Source organism: Pyxicephalus adspersus, chromosome 9, assembly GCF_032062135.1.
Source record: "Pyxicephalus adspersus chromosome 9, UCB_Pads_2.0, whole genome shotgun sequence".
Taxonomy (NCBI): domain Eukaryota; kingdom Metazoa; phylum Chordata; class Amphibia; order Anura; family Pyxicephalidae; genus Pyxicephalus; species Pyxicephalus adspersus.
Window position 1 is genome coordinate 29,985,944 of NC_092866.1, and position 17,007 is coordinate 30,002,950.

Genomic DNA, 17,007 nt, shown 5'->3' on the forward strand with positions numbered 1-17,007 from the left:
CAGACAGGAGAAGACACGTGCTGCTGCCAGAGAGAAGAGGAGACAGACGCTGCTGCAGCCAGAAACACACGCAGGATCGGGTATCGGGTGAGTATATTATTTTAGTTATTTTATCACACCTTTGTCGTATAGGACGCACTAACTTTTCCCCCCCAGTTTTGGGGAAGAAAAAGTGCGTCTTATACTGCAAAAAATACGGTAACGGAAGATTTTTAAACCAGTCTAAAGGATGAATAAGTATGTTTTCATCATGTGGTTTAGATGGTGATGGTGGTAATTCCTATAAATAAGGTACTCACGAATAGTACAAATGTGTCCAGTAGGACGTTCAGGAACACGGATTCAGATTTTGAATGCCACTGTCCCTCCTGGTCTCAATGATGTATTGTCATATAAACCATTTTTACGTTGATTTGTCTAACACTTCTTCATTTACTTAAATATTTGAACCAACTTACACCAAAGAAAGAATTATTCCCCTCATAGCTATATTTGAATAGTTTATTGACTTTTAACAAGTACATCTTCACCAATATATTTAAAAAGCTATTCTCTTTAATTCCTCAACCTTTATTTGTTTTCCTTTTTTCCTTTTCTGGCACCAAATTGTATGAGTTTTGTATCATGTCTTATATCATGTAAAATAATGTGATTTACCTTTCTACTATATGATAAATCATAATTGGAGGCATTATATTACATATTGATTTTTAACAACCTATTTCAACCATATTTTCTTTTCTTTTTGTGCAACTACGGGGGACAGGAGGTGTCTCTCTTAGTCTGAGACACCACTTTGCAGCCGAGCCAACTCTGCTTGGCCCTTGCTGCGCACTCATCCCCCATTTGGGAATGATAGACATTTGCTCTCCCTGCCCAGGACCCAAGAGTGGAGAGGTATCTCTCCTATATTCCGGGTGAGTTGCACAAATATGACAACATTGACAAACATTATTAAAAAACTCATATGAAAATTAAAATGGTATTTACTATTTTTTATTTTAAATAATATTATTCCCATTATTTAGCAATTGAGTTTAGTTATATAATCTTGATCTTACATTGCAAATAAATCCTATACAATCTTGATCCTTCATTGTAAATAGTTCTTCACATTATTTTATACATGTGCTTGCTTTGCACGTACAGGAAAGGCAAGTATACATTTCTTCTGTTTTTATATGCTCTGCACTTTACTCTGTATAAACCAGACAGCACACATTCCTTCTAATTCAATATAAGCAATATTACCCCTTTAAAAGTGATAACCCGGAAGAAGGGCGAAAGCCCTATTTTACAATATGTTTTTGCCCATACTCTGTAAACACCGAGATCTCACTAATAGCCAGATCTCGCGAGATCTAAAAAGTTACTACGTGACTTCCATCTCATACATACGATATTCACTGCAGCTGATCTGATTATGTTCAGCTGTGGGGCATTCTCTATTTAATGGGACGCCCGGGACATGAAGATGGTTGTTCCTTTCGACTTGTCCGTGTTCCCGGTCGTCCTGCTGGACATTTCTACTATTCGTGAATACCTTATTTATAGGAATTAGTCTCATCACCATCCAAACCACATGATGAAAACATTTTTATTCATCCTTTAGACTGGTTTTAAAAACCCTCTGTTACATCTATTGGCTTTAAAACATCTTTAGCATCAAATAAACATGTAAGTAGTGTACTCAGCAAGCATAGTTAGTAAGGGGATTTTATAAACAAGGAATTTCTCTAATGTTTGCTCTGATTCATCTTGCAGGGTATTTTGCCAGTTTCTTGCTTTTATACTCTAAAACATCTTCATTACAATACTTACCCTCTACTTGGGAACAAATACAAGCAGACACCAACATACCAATTCGTGTTAGTCTTTATTGATACAAAGTTTGTTGTTTTAGACACACAATAGATGTCGGTTATCAAATTAACTTATGTTTCTTCTTTATTGAAAGGGATCATGATTGTTTTTAAAGTGTATATCAGAACATCCAGATTTACACTGCTTCGTAAGTTATTATAAGCCAAGTCTGCACTGTAAGTGTATTCCTATTATTATCCTCTTTGGAAACCAGATTCTTACTTATATACAATATATTTTATGTGACCATTCATGATTAGATATGATAGTACACACTACTGTATTAGAAGATGTTTTTGTTTCCTCTGTTTTTGTCTTACTGTGTTCCTTCGAGACATAACAAAGAATGCAATTGTGCCATTTTCTCTTCAGTGTGTTGTAATATCCTCCATATCCCCTGAGGAAGCCCAATATAGGGGCGAAACGCGTTGGGTAGGGAGACACATGAACACGTTAAGCTAAACTATTTTCAGACTTATGAAAATATGTACTCTGCTGTATGTGTAACTATATATGCTTTTAACCTTTTGTACATAATTTAAATCAAATAATTTTTGGAATTAACTAAAGTTGAATCAAAAATGTATACACTTTGAAAGTTTTCTTTAAGTGCCACTGAAAAGCCGTCTGTCTTGTTCTTATCCCCTATCTAAGAGATGATCTAAATCTCTCTAAACACAAAGCAGAGCTTCTTGCTTCAAGTCTTAAACAGAAGCACTTGCTTCCAAAGGGTGTAACTGTAACTCACTACAAAATCAAAATCATAACTTGACAACGGTCTTCACTAGTGATGGCTGACTGTGCTACTGTCATGTTATAAATGCACTCTTTAACAGTTTGTTACAAGAGCATGTTCCATCTGAATGGCATATCTTCATTGATTCCTCTAAAAGAAGCTTGAAAGCAGTCTTACTGCAGAATGGTAATTCCGGTAATTACCGATTGCCCATTCTGTTAACCTAAAGGAGTCCTATGACAACATGAAGTTACTACTTGAAGCAATCCAGTATAAAATACACTAGTGAAACATCTGTGGGGATCTAAAGGCTTGCTGATGGGAATGCAAGGAGGATTCACAAAATACTGCTTTTTCCTTTACCTGTGGGACAGCCGATCTATGGGAGTCCATTATGTCAAGCGTGATTGGCTACCAAGAGATACCTATAGGCTCGGAACAAGCAGGGTCAGGTTTCTGCCTCTGGTTTATCTGCATAAAATATTTCTGCCACCACTCCATATCAAGTTAGGCTTGATGGAAGAACCTTGTAAAGGCCATGTGTAAATCAAACTCCTTGGGTTTTCAGTACCTTGTTGAAAAGTTTCCAAACATAAGCACTGCAAAAATGAAGAAAGGGATATTTATAGGGCAACAGATCAAGTCTGTTTTGCAAGATGATGTTTTCAAACAATCTCTCTCAGCAGCTGAGCTAGAAGTTTGGGATGCATTCAAGTGGCTGTATGAAAATTTCCTGGGCAACCATAGGTCCCCTGCATACATGGAAGGAGTTCAGAATGTCCTTGATTCATACAACAAACTGAGTTGTCGCATGCCATTAAAAATACATTTCTTGCACTCACATCTAGAATTCATCCCAGAAAATCTTGGTATGGTGAGTGACGAACAAGGTAAAGGTTTTCACCAGGACATTCAGTTAATGGAGCACCGCTACCAAGGTTTCTGGAATGAAAGTAAGATGGCTGACTACTGCTGGATGCTGTACCGCGACAATCCAGACAAAGATCATACTCTAAGCATTTCTGAAGAAACAGTGGTACCTGACTAACACTAACACAATGTTAACTATATTAGTACTCATACTCAGGATCTAAAATTCGCTTGAAAAACTGATTTAGAAACTTTGCTGTGGTTTCTGATGATTATCAAAACTAAATTTTTGTTGACCTGTGTAATTTGTTCCGGTATCACATTTGGAAGCTGAAATATGTAATAGCTGAAACGTGATTTCCCATAGGTTTCTAGAGAAAATCATTTACCGTATTTTTCGGACCATAAGACGCACTTTTTTTACCCCTAAAGTGGGGGGAAAATCAGGGTGCGTCTTATGGTCCGAATGCATATTTTTTTACTTACCTGTATCCCCGCCGGTCCCCGCAGCCAGTGTCCTCCTCTGTGTTCCTGTGTCCCAGCGTGCGGCACTTGTGCCCGCCCACGAAGGCGGCGCCGATTGATTTCATGAATGCCGATCGGCGCCGGCTTCATGGGCGGGCACAAGTGCCACACGCTGGATCTCAGGGAAACACAGAGGAGGAACACAGACAGAGGCAGATAGCAGCCAATGTCTGTGTTCCTCCTCTGTGTTCCCCTGTGTTCCAGCGTGCGGCACTTGTGCCCGCCCACGAAGGCGGCGCCGATTGATTTCATGAATGCCGATCGGCGCCGCCTTCATGGGCGGGCACAAGTGCCGCACGCTGGATCTCAGGGGAAATCAAATGAATTTTTTTTTTCTTGTTTTCCCGTGCGGAAAACCTGGTGCGTCTTATAGTCCGGAGCGTCTAATGGTCCGAAAAATACGGTAATTCGTTCTGGATGCTGCCCACAATTTAAAGATAAGTTTTATAAAAATAGTAAAAAGCACAATTTAAAAGGTCATAAACTCACCAAAGGCCTGAGATGAACAGCTTCCCAATTGGAACAGTTTCAACAAATTATTAGGCAGCATGGTGTCAGTTACTGTATAAAATCCTCATTGTGAGTTAATCACAAACAAAGCAAAAAAAAACCTTATGAAGCCTAGACCTTCATTAACTTCCGGAGCAAGCTGTGCTTTCATATTAAAAAAAAAACAACTGCAGAGTTTGTCTTGGTCATTAAAGAGTTACAAGAGGTTGCAGAAGAGTTAACCCCCCTAACATCACCTACAACCTCTGTGTTTAAAAAAAGATTTCTTCTGCAAGTCATGCAAACCTCCCCCCTCCCCCTATCAAGCCTCCATCCTGCACACAAGCAGCAGGAAAGCCCCGTTCATATGTAAAGCGATGTCTCTCTCTCACTTTCTGATACAGTATACAGGAAAGAACTGTAAATTCTGTTATCAGGCATCTTACTTCCTCCTTTTTTCTTTTGTTACAACTGTTAGCTGAGTCAATCATTGTTCGCCGAGTCTCTTAAACAGAAAAAAAAACAATTGTTAGCAGAAAGATTTGTTAGAAGGGCAATTTGGCTGCTGTCCATGCAGGCAGCATTCTAGACGGCTCGGCGCCCCCCGGATCCCTCAACGGCTCTCACGGTAGCAGTACTCGGCAGCCGCGCTACATACCAGCTGTGCAGGCTCTGGACTCCTCTCTGCGCCTCCCTGCGATGGTTGGAAAGTCGAGGACAAAGGCGAAAGACCGCATTCCGCGATCTCAGTCTTAGCGGCCGGCCTCCAAGATGGCGGCCCCCCCGGAACACACACGTGGCTGGAGGCTCTGTGTTGCTGGAGTGGGAGAGTGTCTCCCCTACAGGTACGAGCAGGGGACCAGCGGACAGGGGGTGGGAGGGGGGTTCTCCCCACTCCTCACCTGCTAGCACCCAGGCTACACAGGATTCCCCCAGCCTTCATATATCTCAGCACCCCCCCTTAACATTGCTCTCGCCTGCAGTTTAGGGCTCTCAGTATAGTCTAGGGGAAGATTCAACATCTCTTAGCCCTAATGCATTACCCCATGCTAACGGTTCCAGATTTAGGGTGTTGACGCAGGATCCCATCACTTCCTCACCCCCCTCTGAACTCCCGGTGGCGGAGAATAGGCTGTACTTGAAACTGGCTGAGCTTTTGCAAACAGAGCTGGCTAAGGTTACAGAGACTATCACATCTGAGCTGCGACAAGATTTACAGAGTCTGGGCACCAGAATCGATGTTTTTGAGAAAAAAGTGGATGAAACGGTGTCACGAGTTAACCAGAATTCCAAGGAAATCTCGGTTTTACATGACCAGATTGATGACCTGCAGCTTAAGCTTAATGACCTGAAAAATAGGTCTTGCAGAAATAATTTTAGGATCAGGGGCCTCCCTGAATCAGTGAAGGATGTTACAGAGGCTGTGAGACGATTACTACAAGATCTCTTACTTGATTTACCAGAGTCTCACTTTGTACTTGACAGGGCACACAGGGCTCTGGTGGCACCCAGACAGGACAGTCCACCCAGGGATGTGATTGTCAAGCCTCACTACTTTACTACAAAGGAAGCTCTTCTGAAAGTAACCAGGGGCTTGGATCATGTTGAGATGAAAGGCCACCCGATACAAATTTTCTCTGACATAACACCATTTACTATTCTACATAGGAGGGCGCTTAAACCCCTATTGCAAGTTCTGATTGAACACAAGATTAAATATAGATGGGCTTTTCCTTTGAAATTGATTTTCCAGCTGCAAGGGAAAAGTTTCTCCTTCTCCTCCTTTGCTGAGGGAGAACAGCTTCTCAAGGATTTGGATCTAATCCAGAGGGCAGATGTTCCGCCTATGTCAAGCAGGGAAGCGTCCACATCTCTGTATCCACTCTGGAATAAAGTCAAAACATCTGGGAAACACCCACAGAAGACACCTTGAAACTTTCTGCTGGATGCTATCCTGTACCAGTTTTTGATTCTCTATTTTTCTATGATGATGGAGGAACTCTGGGGCCACTATTTTTGTGGTTGTTATATTACAGTATATATATTGATATCTCTCTGTCTTCTCTGCACTTTATACTGGTCTTTGTTGTATTGAGGCACCAGACATGTCTCTATTTCAGTGTCTGCCGCTGTGGCCCCGGGGTGGGGCGTCATTGTTCCTACTAGTCAAAATTGCACTGTTTTTTTCCTTTTTTAGGATTTGTGTCTTATTGAATTATCTGTTAAGTGGCTGCCGAGCCATTATCAAGCATGTGGTTTCCTCAGGTTGCTATGTAAATGTTCTGCTATGTTCTGATTGACTAGACCATATGCCTCTGTATTTGTATTTTGGAGAGAGGTGGGACCCGGGGGGCCTAAACCAACAGGGAATCTAGTTCGGGTCTTATTTATTTGTCCTAACCTGGTCGGAATCTCCCTGACGAGATGGAGCTAGTTGGAGCTCCTGGGAGCACGGGAGGTGAGGCTGCCCCCCCGAGGTCTGGGACTGTATTTTTCCCAGGGGTCAGGGAGGTATTTTTGGTGCGCTGGTTGTTTGTTTTCTGTTTGTCCTTTTTGTTTTTTTTTTGTCTCCCTGTAGATCCCACATTTTTCTCCCTAACCCCAGAGGAAGTACACCTATGGCTCTACTATTACTATGCTCTTGTGACGACTGAGTCATCCGTGGCGCACGCGGCCCCTACTAAGCTAACATTGCTCTCCCATAATGTTCAGGGCCTTAACTCGCTGGTCAAGAGGTCTAAAGCATTCCACTACTACAACTCCAAACTCCTTGATATCTTAGCTTTGCAGGAGACACATTTCTCCAACAATTCGGTCCCGAGGTACTTTCATAAAAACTATCCTATTTATTACAATGCCAATTCCGATAAGAAGAAATGTGGGGTCCTTCTGTGTTTTCGAAAGTGCTTGAATTTTGCACCTCAAGAGGTCTTTAGGGACCCAGGGGGCAGGTTTCTGGTAGTGATTGGATATGTTGGTCTACAGCTCATTACAGTAGTATTTTACTATGCACCCAATGAGGGTCAATTGGCGTTTTTCCACGCCTTTCTGGGCGAGATTCGGCCTAAACTGAAGGGTTCTCCTTTTTTGTTAGGCGGCTCCAATCTGGCTTTGGATCATATTTTAGATAAATCCAACTTAAACAGATATAGGAACCCTCCGAAAAAAAGTCATGGCCTTTCTCTTTTATTGAGAAAATATGATCTGGTTGATAGTTGGCGGGAATTGAATCCGTCAGTCAGGGACTATACCCATTTTTCGGCGGCCCATGGCTAGTACTCCCGTATTGATCATGGGTTTGTCCAGTCCCATATGCTCCCCAACATACTGGGGCCCGAATTTTGTCAACCCCTTGGTCCGATCACGACCCCTTAGCACTATATCTGACAGGTTTTAGCCGGCCTCAAGCCGGGTTTCGCTGGAGATTTAATGAAAGCTTTGTTTCAGATACATTGGTAAAAGGGGAGATAGAATCCCTGTTAAGTGACTATTTTCAGATTAATGTTGCGAGTGCTACATCCCCAGCTATTATTCGGGAAGCTTATAAAGATTACATTAGGGGGGAGTTGATCAAAATGGGGGCGTCACGTAAAAGGGCCCATAACAAACTGATTGATACTCGTCTCCAAGAATACCACAGGTTACAGCTACAACACAAGTATGCCCCCCATTCTGTGTTGAAGTCCCAGCCGGAGGCCAAACGCACCAAACTTAATTTGATTCTAACCACTAGGGCAGAAAAATCACTTCGCTGGGCAGCTCACAAATTTTATCTATGGAGTGACAAACCGGGCAGCCTATTGGTTAATAAACTTAACCCCAGGCCCAAGACTCATGCTCTCTCTAAAATTAAGGTCAAAGAGGGTAGGCCATCGCAAAACCCAGAAAAAATTTTGGCAGCTTTTGAGGATTTCTATGGCCGTTTATACGGTTCCGAAGACTCAATTTCTAGAGTGGGAATTGAAGGGTTTCTTAGTAAGCTTGACCTCCCCAAACTGCATCCTAAACATAAGGAAATTCTGGAACGACCATTCACAATTGAGGATTTGAATGGGGTCTTTAGATTCCTCAAATTGGGCAGTTCACCTGGCCCGGAAGGATTTTCTAATTTGTACTACAAAACATTTAGCCCTGTATTGGCGCCGCATTTGGTGGCATATTTCAATTATCTGCGGGAGGGGAACTCCCTTTTGGGTGATGCCAATAGAGCATTTATTAGTGTGATCCCTAAACCAGGAAAGGATGCATCAGAAGTAGCCAGATATAGTCCCATTTCCTTGATTAATTGTGACCTTAAAATTCTGACGAAGATCATGTCAAACCGACTAGGCTCCTTTTTTACATCCACCCCGACCAGGTGGACTTTATGCAACACAGGCAGGCCCCGGATCAAACGAGAAGGGCTTTTGACCTCATTTCGGTAGTAAACTCCAGCTGGGACGGGGGCCCCTTACGCCAGGCTATGTTGCTTTCCCTCGACCTCCAAAAGGCATTTGACAGTATATCCTGGAGATATGTTTCAGGTTCTCTTCAGAATAGACTTCAAAATGCCCACTTTACTAATCTGCTGCTGGCTCTGTATGACTCCCCAGAAGCGAAAATATCACTAGGAGGATTTTTTTCTAAAGCTATATCAATTAAAAGGGGGACCAGACAGGGATGTCCTCTCTCCCCACTTTTGTTTGCCCTAGCAATCGAACCTCTAGCGATAGCCATGCGAATGAATCCTAACATCAAAGGGATTAGTTGTAGCCAGGTTGAACACAAATGTGCCCTCTTTGCTGATGATATTTTGATGTTTATCACTTCCCCAATCACTACTTTGCCCAACCTACTGAAACTTCTGGATGATTTTTCTCTATGCTCTGGCCTAAGGGTAAATAAAGCTAAGTCTCAGGCTCTCAATATAAATATTCCCACAGGGACGCTAACACCTATTAAGGAGAAATTGGACTTCAGCTGACATAAGGATTCTTTTCAGTATTTGGGTATCCAGTTGACCCCCGCTTATAGTAGCCTCTACAGGTTTAATTATACGCCCTTGTTTAAAAAACTTTATGTGGATATTCGGAGGTGGTCTCCCTCCCCCCCATCGTGGCTGGGGCGGATTGCTGCTATCAAAATGAATCTACTCCCTCGATTACTTTATCTATTTCGTACTCTCCCAATTCAGGTCCCCATGAGGGAGATTGTACTTCTTCAGTCTAGCATAATGAAGTTCATCTGGGCAGGGAAGAAGGCCAGAATTTGTAAAGATACTCTATTTTCCCCTAAGCGCATGGGGGGTCTGCATCTGAAATACTACTATGTGGCAGCACAGGTGGCACAAGTCTCACTAAGCACCTTGCACAGAGCTAGACCTCAATGGGTTGAGATAAAGAACCAGGATGGCTTTCTGGGCTCTATAGAATCTCCTATGTGGCGTAGAAAAAATACAAGAGGAACTATAAAATGCCCGGCTCTACAAATACACAATGTGTTTGTGCTTTCTGTTATATCACTGCTGTCATTGACCTACTTTTTTGTGAAAACTTTAATAAAAATATTGAAATATAGAAGGGCAATTTATTAGCCGAGGTATCACTGTATTGTATACTGTAATAAAGTACTATGGCATATACAATGTAAATGTTATTAGCTTTTAAATAAATGTAAAAACTACAGAATATTGTAAGGTACAACATACTTGTAGTTGTATGTTGGTTTTATTCCTAGTTAACTTTTTGACAGTCACATCCCTTCTTTTGCAATATGTATTGTTAGGCCATGCCTCCTTACTGATTATATCTTTACATTTTCAAGTATCAAAATTTTGTTTCACATTAACATAAAGACCTTGTTAAGACATTTGCTTCTCCTTGACTTTCCCTGTTCTTTTTCATTTTGGGGTCTCCTTCCTCTCATTATCCATCATGTCCCTCTGCAGGTGGTGAAAGTCGGACTGGTGGAGACGTCCCCCCCAAATACTGGTATGTAAGGAAGAAGTGTTCCCTAAGCTGTACCACCCCTCTAATCCTAACAAAACCCCCTTTTTCTGTCCTTCCCCGCTCTCACACTTTTTTGATCTTTTTGTCTCAGATGTTGAAGATTCAGTTTCAGTAGCTGCTGGATTGCCATCGACTTCTCCTCCCTCCTCAGCTGGGATCCAACGTGATACCTCAGCTACACCTCCATCCTCTCCATCTCTCAGTGCTGCATTACAAGGAAACACAGGGTGAGAAATCTGTTAAACCTAAGAGGCCTAAAAAAAATTTTTTTTTTTACAGTTAACTACTTTAAAGCAGCCAAGCCAGCCCAAATTATTTTGCAGGTTGGTTAGAATGTTGAAAAGCCTGTCAGCGTTTTTCAATCTATGTTCCTTTTTGGGAGATTTAAAGTTTTAATCCTCTATGAAACATAGGCTAATATCTAGCATACTCTATATATTTCTCTTTTCTGATTAGAACATCCAAACCTTTATTTGGTTTTATCTTTATTGTACTGAGCATCAGCCGGCATTAGGCGTTTTTTCTATCCAGGCAAAAGTTTCAGCAATCTTACCAAGTAAGCTCTTTATATTGATTTTTATTTATTTTAATTGCTGTGTATTCTTTAATTTTCATTGCATCATTGATTGTCATAGGGGAATCTGTCATTAGGAGGACGGATAGAATAGTTTGTTGTCTGGATCCCTTCATCAGAATGGTTTGCTGTCACCCTGGTGCCAGGGTTCGGCATGTGGTGGACTGAGTGGACAAACTACTGGGAGGGGCTGGACAGGACCAAGCTGTCTTGGTCCATGTTGGAACCAATGACAATATAAATAGAAGATGGAGGATCTTTAAAAATCAGTTTAGGGAACTAATGGTTTGCACCTAAATGAAAGGGGGTCTGCTCTGCTAGGGGAAAGATTTAGGGGGATGGTGGAGGAATATTTAAACTAGGACAGAGGGGGGTGGGACAGTTAAATAAGGTGGCAGAAAGGTTGGACACTAGTGGAGGGTGGATTGGGGATAGTTGGGGGGGAGGGTTATGGATAATTGTTAGGAGCTTCCCATGCTACAAACAAACATTGGACTGTGCAGTACTAATTGTACTAAAAAACAAAAGGGTTTGGCAAACAGCGATGGTAAAAGCAGCAATTGTTTAAATAGCCTGTTCACCAATGCTTAGAAGTTTATCAAACAAGATAGGGGAGTTGGAAGCATTAATGAGTGAGGAGGATTTTGACTTAGTTGAAATTGCTGAATCTTGGCTTTGTTCTTCGCATGACTGGGTTGTCAGTATTCATGGGTATACTCTCTTTTATAAGGACAGAGTCAAACGAAAGGGTGATGGTGTCTGTATGTATGTGAGAAGTGATCTAAAAGTGAATGTGAAAGAAGAAATTCTGGATGGAACAAGCGATGAGGATGAGGCATTTTGGGTGGAGTTGAATGTGGGGTTGAATAACACACAATTAATTATTGGAGTCTGCTATAGGCCCCCCAGTGCTAGTGAAGAAATAGAAAATCAACTACTAGCACAGATAGAAAAAGCAGCAAAAAGTGGAAGTGTTTTAATCATGGGAGATTTCAACTACCCTGACATTGACTGGAGTAATGACACTACAGGAACAGCAAAAGGGAGGAAATTTGCAAATTTAATACTAGATAATATTATGGTACAGTTTATAGAAGCCCCAACTAGAAATGATACTCTGCTGAACCTTTCTAACAATGCAGAGCTAATAACAAATGTGCAAATAAAAGAGAATCTGGGTGGCAGCGACCATAATTTGATTTCATTCAATGTAAGCTGTAAACAGGAAGCAAAATATCTGATGGATCAAAAATGTTATCTGGTTTGAAATTATTCTTGTATGTGAGTGCCTTGAAGGACCTGTACTTCTGGTCTTTCCCTTTTATAATTAAAGAGCTTTTTGTGTAGACTTATAATAGTCTGGTTTGTTATACTCACCTTGGGGCAAAATAAATAAGAACCGTTTTGAGACAAGGAACTAATAAAAGATTCATGTATTTTTCATTTTTGGTGTGATGCTCTATATGCTCCATTTTATATGAATTGTCCTGATTCCATTCCCTTTGCTCAAAGTTTAAGTACCTGTGTACAGAACTGTATGTTCTGTTTTTGAAGAGAAAAAAGAATAAATAACATATACAAGAGTTAATATTTTTTAATTGATGTTATTAAAATACAATATTTTCCTACTGTTACTGTAAGTACTGTTGCAATTTGAAGATCCCTTTGTAAAGCCAGATTATTGACATGAAGCCCCCACAAAGTCCCAATGTTGAAAAAAAGACATGCTGAAGAGGTTACAGTTTGCCAAAGAACAAATTTAATGGCCTAAAGAGAAATAGTGTTTTGTGGACTGATGAAAGTGAGATTGTTCTTTTTAGTTCTAGGGCCCGCAGACAGTTTGTCAGACCACCTCCAAACACTGACCTCATCCCACACTACACTGTGAAGACTATACTATGGTGTTGGTATGTGATAAATAGTCCCAGGGATCATGGATCAGTTTGAATACATTAAAATACCATGTTGCCTTATGCCAAAGAGGAAATACCCTTGGAGTTTGTGTTTCAACAAGACAATGACCCCAAACACACCAGTAAACCAGCAACATCCCAGTTCCAGACCCTAAAGGTTGACATTATGGCATGGCCAGCCCAATCATCAGACTTTAATCCAATAGAAAACTTGTTGGGTGACATCAAAATTGCTGTTTCTGATGCAAAAACAAAGATGCAGAAAAAGTTGTGGAACATTGTCCAATCATCCTGAACTGCATTCCCAGTTCACAGATGCCACAAGTAGGCTGACTCCATGCAACGTAGATGTGGAGCACTTCTCAGAAATAGTGGTTATACAACTGTGCGAGATCGGGTGACGTAGTCTGAAAGGGGCACATACCTATGTCACACATCCTGGGAGGCTCTGTGCCCCCTTTCTGTCTCGATCTACTGAACCTGTATGTGCCTCCTGGGCTTCCAGTGTTGCAAGGCATTTTTCAGTGATTGCAGATACAGGTAGAAATTCCTAACTAAGGTTTTTATTCATCCCCAAATTGTACAATAATATTTGTGCTTTAAAGCAGAACTTAATAAAATTGCAAGCAGGAAAGTTATTTTTGAAGGAGGTATGAGCAAAGTTCTCTTTTTGAATAAAAGAAACTTACCTGCCTCATTCAGGTTGCCCCCTTCCCCCTTTATATTTTTGAAAGCACCATTTGGATATGAAAATTATCATTTTTTAAAACATTGATTCAGTGAAGCTAAGAATTTTATATCTGTTTTTGTCTCCATACAGGACCACATCAGATGCTTTAGGACTGCAAGTCGACTACTGGCTAACTTGTGACCGTAGAAAGGAGAGAGAGGGAGGAGGAAAAAACACCCTTCGTAGTATCTTCCGTTCTGTGGTTGTATCACGCTTGCTTGGACCAGATATACCACCTGGTAGCATGAGCCTAAGTGTGGTAACTACAGAACCAAAGAATAAAAAAGGTAAAATTACAGATGGTCAGTTGGGTTTCTTGTGTTTTTATATATGAAAAAAACTTTTAAAACATTAGACTCCATATGAGGGCATATTGTTACTGTATCACAGTTTGATGAAGTTTATAAAGTTATTTCCTTTGTTCATTTGAATAGCAATAAGGGTGACATTTCCATACTTACAGCTTAAACTAAAAGAATCCCAAACATAAACTGTATCTGCTGAACTTTAAGCATAACATAACCCAAATAAAATGATAAATGTTCCAATTTTATGAAATAAATATAGAATTGTGTATATGATATATCCAATCCTTTGTAATTCCCTCAATGCCACTGCATTAGCATTCAGTAATGGTAACTGTTCTGGTGTCTGTGGGAGTAATAACTACCACGTTGTCATTGTTAAGTGGGAATCTTGGTGCCCCATCATTAGTGCTCAGTTGGTGTAATGGTGCCCCATTATTGGTGTCAGTTGACATTGGGAGCAATGGTTTCCCAATTACTGATGCTTTGTACTTGCTGTTCTTTCAGCTTTCACATGATGATAGCTGTGTTACAGGGAAATATCTGAAGATGACTGAAAAAATCTGAATCTCTAATAATCAGTCACTGTTGCACCTCCTATATTCTATAGGTACACCAGGAACTGCTAAAACGGATCTCGTTTAAGTCAGATCCTGTCTTGGGGGTGTAGGGGCAGGAGGTATTCTCTCAGGGATACAAGCTAGAGTTATTGTCCAGGCCACCTCCTTGATTCCTCACTCCAATCTCTATGCATCTCTGTTAAGGTTGTTATCCCAGTTCCCAAGAAGGAACATTTCAAGGTTTCTAGTTCAACCTGTTGGCTTCTTCCAAACATAAAGTTGCATTAGTCCCATACTTAACCACAAGGTAATGAATGACTTTATTTGAATTTAAAACTGTTTATGAAGTTCCATAAAATGCCATTGTCTCCCTTCACCAAGGAGACATCTAGCTGCTGTGCATATCATGAGTGCATACTTGCATGGCCCTGCTTCTAAAGTTTCTGTGGTAAGCATTAGAATCTGCACCTTAGTTTTTCACAAAAGCAGCAGTTGCAATTTGATTGTAGGCCACCTGGATTATTTACTACTGAGGGATCAGTCAGTGCAGATGCTGTCAGACATGATGCCTCTGAAATTAAGTGAGCTGAAGGGTATTCTTCCTTCTTGCCCTATGAGACAGGGGTTTTCTAGTGGCTGCAGTGGGTGCTCTGAGGGCTCAATTGCATCATTAATCCATGATATATGCTTTTCTTTTGCTGAAAGAAGCTGCCCCCCCTACTTTGGTTTGAATTTTGTTCAAGCTGTGAGGGTTTAACCCACAGGGCTTCTTTTACGAAATCTGGGTAACTCTGATGGTCCCTGCAAGGGTAATCTGGCACCTCAATCCACAATCTCTACTTTGCCAGGCCATTGTTCAGGTCTGTGGTCTCATGGATGGAGCTCCTGTCTTTTCTTTGAAGGCTCTCACAACTGGATCGGTTAGTGTCTCTTGGGCAATTGACAGAGTATCTGTTTTCCATATTCGTAAGGCTGTCACCTGGTCTTCTCTTTAATCATTCTCCAAGATTTATCAGGTGATAGGTTGAAAAAAGTCCATCATGTCCATCAAGTTCAACCATTAAGGAAATAAACATATCCTAGATAAAAAGCCTATAGACATAGTTGATCTACTTCCTGAGGGAGCCTATTCCACATTTTCACAGACCTTACTACTAAGAATCCCTTCATTATCCAGAGAATACTTTTCTTTTCCTCCTGATGCAAAGTGTTCCCCCTTGTTCTTTGTAATGACCTTAAAGTGAATTATTAAGAAGTTCTCTATATGGACCATTTATATAGGGTCATCATATCCCCCCTTAAACATCCCTTCTCAAAGGACAATATATTCATTTCAGCTAATCTTTCATTTAGTTGCCCTTCCATGCACTCTCTCCAATTACCACGGCAATCAAGACTGAATGGGAGCACAGAGCCTTCTGGGATACATACATCTTGGATCCAGGTAGGCTTCTGGCTGCTCCTTCTGCTTCAGAAGAAGCATTTTCCTACAATGAGGGGAAAGAGATGCCTATCTAACTCATGCGCAGTGGGATCGGCACTATTTTTCCGCCCTTTACAGCCGGCTAAAGTCACCCGATCTTGCTCCTGAGCAGTGCGAGATTGGGTGACAAAACTGGAAGAAGGAACAACACAGGGGAAGATTGCTGTGTCCCGGCAAAGGTAAATGTGATTTTTTTTTTCCCTAATTTTTTTTTTAGTTTACTTCCGCTTTAACTCTGTGATCTACCAAATAACCCTAGATCCTTTTCCTTTTTTGTCTCCCTCCTAATGTATTCGCCCTAGACAGTTTAAAGCATGCATGTTGTTAGTCCCTAGTTCAAAACTTTACATTTACCAAGTATGTATCAAGTTTTTAATGTAATTTGTCATTTGGCTGCCCAATCGAACAGTACATTCAGGTATGCTTGTAGATAATAGACATCCTGTATGGAGTTTATTCTATTACATAGTTTGGTGTCATCTGCAAACACAGAAATGGTATGGTAAGGCGATTTCTTGCTGACCCCAGATCAGTTTATCCCTCTCTCTCGTGGCCTTTGTTTTCAATGCGCTGGGATTATTGAATAATACCCACGCAGCTCAAGCATGCAGTTATATCACTTCTCAAAACTTTATTATCACATAGCAGTTTTTATAGTCAGACAACAAGGTGGAAGGGACTTTAGTAGTTAGTCAATAACAAGAAATTTAACAACTTTGCTGAGCAAGATGTTTCAAGGTAAGGATGGAGCAAATATTGACTAGTTTCGACACAACTCAATTATTTGCAAAATATAGCAAAAACACAAAAACAACCTAACTTCAAGACTCAGCACAATTGCATTCCTTACACGGTACCTCAAACTCTATATCATTTATAAAGATGGTAAATAGTAAAGGTGCTAACACTGAAGCCTGGGATACACTGCTAATAACCTTAGACGGTTTAGAGTATGAATCATTAATCACTACT

General features: G+C 40.9%; 1 protein-coding gene across 3 annotated transcripts in view; it reads left to right on the top strand.

Moving 5' to 3' along the window:
* Positions 1–17,007, top strand: part of PACS1 (phosphofurin acidic cluster sorting protein 1) — a 142,780-nt gene that overhangs the window by 103,700 nt on the left and 22,073 nt on the right. For all 3 annotated transcript variants that reach the window (XM_072423063.1, XM_072423064.1, XM_072423065.1), the window contains 3 exons: positions 10,410–10,452; positions 10,562–10,697; positions 13,778–13,974. In XM_072423063.1, the coding sequence (XP_072279164.1) occupies positions 10,410–10,452; positions 10,562–10,697; positions 13,778–13,974 (376 nt within the window). The remainder of the gene's footprint in view (positions 1–10,409; positions 10,453–10,561; positions 10,698–13,777; positions 13,975–17,007) is intronic.